The 9,271-nt window shown below is 49.8% G+C and overlaps 1 protein-coding gene across 2 annotated transcripts; it reads left to right on the forward strand.

The window, feature by feature from the left end:
• The first annotated feature begins 881 nt into the window (after positions 1-881).
• On the forward strand, positions 882-3,609 carry SAT1 (spermidine/spermine N1-acetyltransferase 1). 2 transcript variants are annotated; one of them, XM_041399884.1, is made up of 6 exons: positions 885-1,149; positions 1,265-1,316; positions 1,401-1,484; positions 2,652-2,753; positions 2,839-2,879; positions 3,095-3,609. In XM_041399884.1, exons 1-6 carry the CDS (start codon positions 1,084-1,086, stop codon positions 3,263-3,265), a joined length of 516 nt encoding a protein of 171 aa, XP_041255818.1. In that variant the 5' UTR covers positions 885-1,083; the 3' UTR covers positions 3,266-3,609. The 2 variants fall into 2 exon arrangements, with proteins under 2 accessions (XP_041255817.1, XP_041255818.1); XM_041399883.1 differs by having other exon boundaries at positions 882-1,149; positions 1,265-1,484.
• Positions 3,610-9,271: the final 5,662 nt, after the last annotated feature.

Consider the following 9,271-nt stretch of genomic DNA (forward strand, 5'->3'; position numbering starts at 1 on the left):
GGATAATTCCTCCATCCTTTCATACTCCAAAGTCATGTTGTTGAGTCTCCTGAGATGGAATTTTCCTCATCACGCCCACCTCTCTCCTCAGTGACATCCATACATCCATCGGGATGGTGTCGGAGCCTCCCTTACGGCAGATCCCCCTTCTTTAAACTCACTCCTTCGTGCTTCTCCCACACAACGCCTTCCCCTCCGGTCGGGCGGGTTACGATGCGTGTGCCAGCCTGGGAAACGTCCCATTCCCAAGGTTAAACTTCAGTGGTTCGAACCTTTCTCCGTAAGGACGCTGCTGCCCGGGGGCGTACCTGGGCGCTAGACACGCTCCCCGCGCCCGGGTGGATACGGATCACTGCTCCGCGTTTCCCGCAAACACCGAGGCTCTTTTTCCCTCTGTGCCCTCAGCGGTGCACGAACTGCCCCCACCGCCGCCCCGCACCCTGCGGCCAGGGCGGCGCCACGGCCCCTAACACGGCGCCCGCGCAGGGACAGCCCCGAGCTGAGCGCAATGTCGGGCTCGGTTCTCGGGGTCCCGCGGCAGCCGGTGCCGGGAGAAGCAGGGCCGGCGGTGCCGGGAGAAGCAGGGCCGGCGGTGCCGGGGTCCCTGAGGGCCGCTCCCGCCGCCCAGGCAGCGCTGCCGGGGTCTCGCCCTGCAGCGCCGCCCAGCCCCGCCAGGGGGCGCCGCGCGCGGATGGGGTGGGGGGGGGGGGGGGGGGGGTGCGGGCGAGTCACGAGACGGCCGCAGCTGTTGCTGCAGGCCCGGGCAGCATTCCGGGGAGGGGCGCGGCCATTGGCTGAGGGCGAGCACAGCGGGCGCTTCTATTGGCTGGTGGGCGGGGAAGGCGGGGCGAGGACGTCTTTAAATGTGGCGGCCGAGCGCGCAGCTTGTACTCTCCGAGGCGGGGAAGCAGCGGTAGCGAGCCGGGACCTCCAGCAGTCGAACGCCGCCGGGACATGCTCGCAGCCTGACTGACCGCAGGTGGCCGCCGCGCCCGGGACACGAATGAAGAAACAGCTGCTCCTCCTGTTCACACACCGGGGACTCGTCAGCCGAGGGGGCCGCAGGGGGAAGCGTCGCCGAAAATGGCCTCGTTCAGCATCCGCGCCGCGCGTCCCGAGGACTGTCCCGACCTGCTGCGACTGATCAAGGTGCGGGCGGGATGCGGGGCGGGGGGGCAGCGCTGCCCGGTGCCGGAGCAAAACAAGCTGTTGCGCAAGGGAGGGGGGGCGGGGAGAGGCCGCTCACATCCTCCTTCTCTTCCAGGAACTGGCGAAATACGAGGACATGGAGGACCAGGTGGTGCTAACTGAGAAAGGTACGGAGGGTGCAAGAGCTCACTCGGTTGGTGGCCGAGTGACAGCGCCTGTGGCTCAGGTGCGTGTGTATTCTGCTTTTCTAGAGCTGCTTGAGGATGGTTTTGGCGAGCACCCTTTCTACCACTGTCTGGTTGCAGAAGTGCCGAAAGACCAGTGGTCGTCTGAAGGTGAGGCTTCCTGATACTTAGTTTTGGACCCTAAATACACAGAAGCATCTTTGCTTAATGTTAATGATTGTAGATGAGGTTTCACCTGTGGACTGGGGTAGGAGGACTAGGTTAACTGGTGAAATTCAATAATGTATAGTGATACTCTGCTGAAGTGGTTGCTAATCCTGAAAGCATGGGAGATCAGGTATAACATAATGTGCTTGACTCCAATTATTAAATGGCTTTTCTTGTTTGACCCTGACTTAACTTTATGTAATTCTGTTGAATCACATTTTTTTCTTTAATTTGTCCCCAATCTTCAGGTTACAGTCTCTAGCTTCGCCATGTACATGGCCCTTCTGTGTACATGGATGGGCGGGGAGGTAACTAAAAGATCCGTTACACAATAAAGTAGATGATCATAATATGAGGTAAGGCCTACAGGGACAAGTGCTATTCCCAAACCTTTACCAAAGACACAGTAGATGGCAGAAACCTGTTTGCACGCTTCTCTTAGAGTATGTGCAGAGTGTTATGGCAGATGTAGTTAAAATACTCAGGGTTTATGTTCGAGTGGGCTGTTGTTGGAAGAGTTGGTTTCTCTCTTGAGCCACAGAATTAACAACTGAAGCTGCAGCTTTACTTATCTTGACTTCCTGGTGCTGAAGGTAAAGAAAACAGCATGATGCTCAGTGGAAGCATAAGTGAAAGTGCCTGAAATGCTGTTGTAAAGGTGGCCTGTAAATAGGCCTTCTGGCACAGTAGTTACTGAGGAATATACATGGAAAGATCAGGGTTTGACAGATTATTCCTAAGGAAGCAGAGCTGGGGCAATCATGTAGATTGTGAGCTGCTGTGTAAAGTACTTACTTGTCTTCCCGACTGAAAATGAATCAGCAGGGTGTGCATTATTTTGTAGAAAAAGGGCATGTTTGCCCTTACTATGACAGTGCTTTTGAGGATCTCAGGGTATGAACAGAGCAATCTTTTTTTTGTTAGGCTGATACAAATATGTCAGGACTTGTGTTTTCAATTGTGTGCTTATTTGCAAACTTCATTTTTAATTGTAATCTAGTATCAAATATCTGCATGTCTCAGAAAATCTGTATGTTTAAACATGCATGTAAAACTTAGTATTTTTACCTTGTAAATTCTGACTAGCTGAAGTTACACCCTTTGTTTCAGAAACATGCGTTGTGGGCTTTGCCATGTATTACTTCACTTACGATCCGTGGATTGGGAAACTGCTGTACCTTGAAGATTTTTATGTGATGGCTGAGTACAGAGGTACCTATTGCAGAATTAGATGAGTTGCTACCCCTAGGGCTTCTGTAGATTTAAAACTTAAGCTTCTTGTTTTTTGATTTTTCAGGACTTGGTATTGGGTCAGAAATTCTGAAGAACTTGAGTCAGGTATGTCTAAGTGCTAAGTCTAAACAAGAATTAAAGGAGGTGGCAGGACTCTAGACAGCTTAAACATTGCCTAGAGTCTGGTAAACTGAGAAATGCTGCAGTGGCTGCTGGAACGAACTCGGTGACTTGTGGTGGTGTGCAGTTGCTGGGTAATGTGGCTGGTTGGCACTGGGGCTGTCCCCGGGCACTGTGACCGTGTGGCATTGGCTTTGCAGGTGGCTGTGAAGTGCCGCTGCAGCAGCATGCACTTCCTCGTGGCGGAGTGGAACGAACCCTCCATCAGGTTCTACAAGAGAAGGGGCGCCTCGGATCTGTCCACCGAGGAGGGCTGGAGGCTCTTCAAGATTGACAAGAAGTATCTCTTGAAGATGGCAGCAGAGGAGTGAGAGATTATTCCAGCAAATAAATGTTTTCTGCGAATATATGTGCTCTCTGAATAAACTTCTTGCTTTCTGTGTATGTACAAGTTTGTAGTGGAATAAAGTAGTGTGGATGCTAATAATGGCAGTGCAGGTGTGGTTATAGAGTAATGGTACTGTGATCTGGAGCTGAGGCATCTGTGAAGTTCAGTATGTGCTTGTGTGTGCATCCTTTACCAGTGTGGGCTTGTAATCCCTGTATATGGAGACTTCATTCTTGTAAGTGTCATTCAAATGTGTACAATGTACACACTGGTAGGGTTTGTTTTAATTATTGCCTTTTATAAAAATAAAATAGTGTTTTCACTTCATGGCAGTAGTTTTGACTTCAATTCTCACATAAATTTTTCCATCAAATAACATGCAGGTTAATAAAAGACTGGATTGATGTCAGCCTTCTCACAAACTAAATGATTTACCAGGGTCCCAGTGGGATAAAAGGGTACTTGTGTGCCTGTGGGACCTGGTGGCAAGGTTCTGAGCACCTGACTGAAAGGGTTTGAGATCAACCCCTGCTGGTGCAGGGCATCCTCGCTTGTGACCTACATTTTTAGGTACAGTTGGAGTCCCCAAGCTAGGCTGCTGCTCTCTGGACAGCTAATCCAGAAAGTCCAGAGCTTGGGTCTTCCACTTACCTGCAGAGCACCTCAGCTGGAAGGGCATAGCCTCAAAGGGAAAGATGCATCCTGGTGTGGTTCCAAGGCCTGAGTAACAAAAAATTGAAAAAGTTGGTTATGACTGGTCACATGAAAGTATATTTGCAAACCACACAAAAAGCTCAATTGTGTGATTCCTAAACCACCAAACTCGAATGCTTCAGGTGGCATGTGTTTCTGATCATGATTTCAGATCAGGTTCTGCATTTCTGCTGAGCCTCAGTGCCTGTGCTGAGCTGTAAGTGCTAAGTGGTAGGAAATCAGCCCTCTGTTTTTTAGCCTTTGTATGGTAGCAGGTGAAAACAGTGCTGCTCATCAATTTTTAAATTGTCTTTGAAACAAATTAACAACTTTGCAGTACTGTGTTTGCACTTCTTGTAAGCTGATGGTGAAAGTGGATGTGTGCAAACTTTGTGCTGCTCTCCTCTTGCTCTCTGGTAACCCTGCAATAAAAGGCTTTTTTTGGCCAGCGTTGCTTTCAGTTCAAAGGAGGGAAGAGACTTAGCTGCCTTGTAGCATAAACAGGTTTAAATAAAACAAGGTTTTAAACCTGTTGGTCACTGCATAAATCATGTGTCACATGGAAGATGTTTCCTCCTCCTAGAGAGTAGTGGGCAGCAACTGTTTCAGCCATGGGAAATGCTGAACTAATTGTAAGAATAAGGTATCACTCTGCCCAGAGCCAACAGAGAGCTGTGCATGAAACTGTTCTTATTTTCTGTTTTGTTTTAGTTTTTAGCTGATGTGCAGTCAGCAGTGTGCCAGCTCTGCCCAGGAGTGAGGTTTGGCTGTCAGCTGTTGCTTCAAGAGTGAGGACAATAATAAAAAATACAGCAGCTCTTGGGGGAGAGCAGAAGGTAGCTCTTCCTTGGGGGCACTGGTGGACAAGAAGCTCAACATTGTCTTGGCAATGTGCACTTGCAGCCCAGAAACCAATGAAAGCCCATGTTCTGGGCTGCATCCAAAGCCCTGTGGGCAGCCAGTCAAGGGAGGGGGCTCTGTTCCTCTGCTCCCCTCTGGTGAGACCCACCCAGAGTGCTGCATCCAGCCCTGGTGTCCCCAACATCAGAAGGATGTGGACCTGCTGGAGTGAATCCAGAGGAGGCCATGATGATCAGAGGGCTGGAGCAACTCTCCCATGAACACAGACTGAAAGTCAGACCTGCTCAGCCTGGAGAAGAGAAGGCTCCAGGGAGACCCAGCAGCTTTTCAGCACCTAGAGAGGGACTTTTCACAGGGGCAAGAGGGCTGTAAGCTGTAGGAGGACAGGTTTAGACTAGCTAGTAAGAAGAAATTTTTACTGTGAGGGTGGTGAGGCACTGGAATGGGTTTCTAGAGTTGTGGATGTCTCATCCCTGGAAGCATTCAAGGCCAGGCTGGATTTGAGCAACCTGGTCTTGTGGGTGACATCCCTGACCATGGAAGAGCTTGGAAGGAGATGGCCTGTGAGGTCCCTTCCAACCCAAACCATTCTATGGTTCTGTGATATGGTTCCAGTGCTTATCTGGACTTACTCCAGCTGGACTGAGAGTGGAACCTGTCACAAAAATTACCTTGACTGAGCAAGGTTCTGGTTCTGCATAGGAAACATCCCTTTCCAGGACTGCCCCAGTCTGTGCAGCACCTCAGCTGCTGTGGCAGCATTCCTACCACACACAGCAGCCTGAGGCTCAATCCCTCTCCTACCCAAAGGGAGCAGAAATCTGTGTTTCTTGCTTGGCCAAAGATTAAATGCCAGGCTACAAACTTCCCTACCCTTGCTGAGCCTGTTCTCTTCTGGAATTCAGTAGGCCAAAAGAAGTGAGAACAGGCATAGCCAAGGAACCAGCCCAAGAGCTGGTGATGGAGGCACAATGGGAAAGAGGAGATGGTCTCCAGCAGTTCTCACTGAGCATCAGGGTGTTGTATCTTCTCCTTGGTGAAGATGTAGTAACTTCACTGGTTACTCTGTGAGCTACATTAACCTCATCTCATCTCCTGCATCTCATATCTACTGCATCTCAGTCCTAGTGCAATCTGTTTTGAAGTTATTTTAAGCTTGTGCTTCTGGCTCCATTTATCAGACCAGAAGGTGATTGGTAGTAGAGTAGTTTAAGAGTGGTTTTATTTTTAAATTAACAGTTCATTAGATATCTAGGGCAGGCCTGCTTAAATCTCAGGCCCCAGACTTCTGGAGCACAATAAAGCTATCAAAGCTGCATGACTGAATGGAACAAGCTAACTAATTAGGCATCATAATTAGAAAAGTAAGCAGCTTAGTTAAATTTTCAATCAATTTAAAATTGTTTATCATATCTTGTTCGTCTTCTGCCAATGTGGCTTACCATTGCATTTTCTAAATGAATTCTGATGGAATGGATTCTCAGGCAGTCACAGAAAACAAGTGAGGCAGTGCTAAATGAGAAGACCTTTTCTAGCCAGTGGGGATAATTTTAAACATTCACATGTGAAAGAAAATACAAGGACCAACCTTTCAGGTATGACTTTTGCTGAGATCCTAAGAGGCAGAACCAGCAGAAGTATTCTCACAGTTTTGGTAAGAGTCTCCAACAGTGATGTGGTAATGCCGTGGGTCAAGAACAGACCAATTTTAAATTCCCTCAATATCTTTTTCTTCAAGCTACGGGAGGACCAAAGTGCTTCTGGAAACTACAACTGAGACATACAGCACAATGTTTTCTGCGGCTTTAGGTGCTGGAGAAACCTCACCTGGTGTGACTATCCTCGGTTCCAGGACCACAATCACACCGCCAAGCTGAGAGCCAGCCTGTGGTGGGGGCTGAGCCATACCAGCTGGCTTTGAGCTGCTCGCCGGTGTCGCACCAGTGGAGCCCATGGCAGCAGAGGCACAGGGCTGCCGTGTGCCCTGCGGGGCAGCCAGCGCTGCGCGGCTCCCCGCCTGCAGCGAGCCTGCCTCCGGGGAGAGTTAGGGAGCGAGCGTGACCAGCGCTGATAACATCTCCAGGGAGCCGAGGCGCAAAGCTGCTCCTCGCTCTCCCTCTCAAACTCATGCCCCGGGAAGTTCTCCTCACGCTGAGCCAGCCAGCGGAACATTTCGCAATGGCAGAGTTTCCACATTCCCATCGGGTGGGGACAGAAGGGTGGCCTTGGACAGACTTACGGCCGGAGGATGCGTCAGGCCCGTGCAGAGGGAGCGCCGGGCTCGCCGCCCCCCTCCGCTTGGCCTTTTCCTGTTCACAGGCTCCTGCACAATGATCCGGGCCGTAGCCATAGCGACGACGTGGAAGGAGGCTTTTTTTTTTTTTTTTGTCTACATAAGTTAAAACAAAATACATGTGAGAAAAACAACCCTTCCCCCTCCTCTCTTCTTGTAAAGAGCCTTCGCTGTCGATGTAATTAAAAAAAGCCAATGCAACTTTTTCCTCCGAAAAAGCATATGGGGGTTTTACTGCATTCCTGCTCGGTGTTTTGTCTTGGGAGAGTCGCCGTCCTGGAGCCTGGCCCGGGGGAGCCGAGGTGTCAGCTCCGGGCAAACACCAGCTCCGTACGGAGCGGGACTCGGGAAAGCTCGGTCTAATTCCCCGCCAGGCAGCGCTGCCTCGGGCTGGAGGCCAGCCCAGCCCAAGGGTGTGTGTCGTGCCTCCCTTTCTTTGAGTTGACCAGAAGCTTTATTTCCTTCGGCTTGCTCAAGCTTCCTCCCCACAGCGCTCGCTCCCCCGCGCTCTCCCTCAGCGGCCCTCGGGGAGCGGAAGCTGAGCTGAGCTCGGGCCCTCACACGGACGGACGGATGGCAGCGCCGAGGGACCAAACCTGCGCGTTTAAATGATTCCCCTCACGCAACGGACTCGGCTGTGCCCGCTTGTTTTGCTGGCCTGGGCAGGCTGCTTTTTTTTTTTTTTTTTTTTTTTTTTAATCTCTGGTGTCAGAGAAGTGGCTTCAATTTAAAGGAAGGCCTCAGCTGCTGTCTGAAACAAGCAGCTAAGCAGCACCGAGCCTACTGCTAATGTTTAATCTTGATGCAAACTCAAAGCAGGCTCTAACTTCACTATCCAGGCAAGATTCCTTCCCAGGACTCTTCTTTCTCTCACCAAGTCCTGGCTAAAAACTTTTTTTGCTGTCCATATGTTTGTGGTTTTTTTGGGAAATACAACCTTGATGGAGGGCTTCAGAACCCATCAGGAGCTCAGACTTGTTCCCAGAGGGAGCTTGTGGAGGAGAAGGGTGTGAGGCTGAGGACGGTGGGTGCGGGCTCTGGGGCAGGAAACCAGCCCAACACAGTGCAGCTCTGGGAGATGCGCCTCTCCCCGCCCTCAGGCCTTGCCCTGCTGAGCTCTGACTTTTTCTGCTATCAGAAACACTCTGTAACAGAATAAAGCACAGGTAAACATCTCAACTGAAAATACTGAGTAAGGTGGAAGAAATTCCATCTTCAAACCAGTTTCGGTTTCATTTCATAGATTTACTCCGGGCTAAAGCAAGAGACAAAAAGCCCCAGGGGATAATTGGCTTGTGAGGAAGGAAAACAAACACCCTGTTCAGAAACTGCTCTCAGGTAAATAGTTCTGTTTATTTTGTTCTGAACTTTGCGTATTTCAATCGTTGATATAGCAGGTGTCAGATGGTCACATCCACTCAAAGCAAAAACGAACATCCGTTTTCTTGAACTATTTCCCTTTGCCACTAAAACAGACTAAAAATAACATGCTTTGGTAAGACAAAAGCAGGCACCCGTCCTCTCCTGAAAGTTTGTTGTACAGTATTCTAAGGTGGGTTTACATCTTCAGAATCACCTCCCAGGAGCCCACTGTGCAGGGATGAGACATGAATCCCTGAAATTCCTACTAGAAACTTTTCCTCCACACAGAAAAACGTGAGAGACACGAAAGCTTTCCACATGAAAGCCCATCAGTGTTTCCAAGTAACTGGATATTGCAGTGTTACTTTCAAAACACACTGATAAAACTGCAGGGTGAGACTTTGGAAAGCTGGTTACTATAACTAGACACCCAGATACCGCTGTGGAGGTACCTTTGAACAGATTTTCTTTATTGCTCTTCTGATGAGCAAACTCCAGTCGGGGCTCTCTGTGACCTCCCTGAACTTCCAGATTTGGCCCACTTGAGTCACCGACACACAAACAGCACCACACACCTTGTGCAGGAGGAAACAAGACTCGTAGTTTTGGTCTGTAGTCTCATGCCTTTTGTAATCAGTTCACATGATAGGATTGGGTTTCTCCCCCCAGCCAGCTTCCTGCCACGGTCTAGCACAAATGTACCAGAACGTTTCCAAGCACTGCCTCAGTGTGTTTTAGCTACAGTTGCAGGTACATGGGCCTTTTTCAGAGTTAATATAG

This window comes from Onychostruthus taczanowskii, unplaced genomic scaffold (assembly GCF_017590055.1).
Source record: "Onychostruthus taczanowskii isolate IOZ18803 unplaced genomic scaffold, ASM1759005v1 scaffold17, whole genome shotgun sequence".
Lineage (NCBI taxonomy): Eukaryota > Metazoa > Chordata > Aves > Passeriformes > Passeridae > Onychostruthus > Onychostruthus taczanowskii.

Bases quoted from the DNA above. Each gene is read 5' to 3' on its own strand.
- SAT1 (XM_041399883.1), top strand. From the start codon at position 1,084: ATGGCCTCGTTCAGCATCCGCGCCGCGCGTCCCGAGGACTGTCCCGAC. The intron at 1,150-1,264 runs GTGCGGGCGGGA...CTTCTCTTCCAG, and splicing joins ACCTGCTGCGACTGATCAAG to GAACTGGCGAAATACGAGGA. The intron at 2,754-2,838 runs GTACCTATTGCA...TTGATTTTTCAG, and splicing joins TGTGATGGCTGAGTACAGAG to GACTTGGTATTGGGTCAGAA.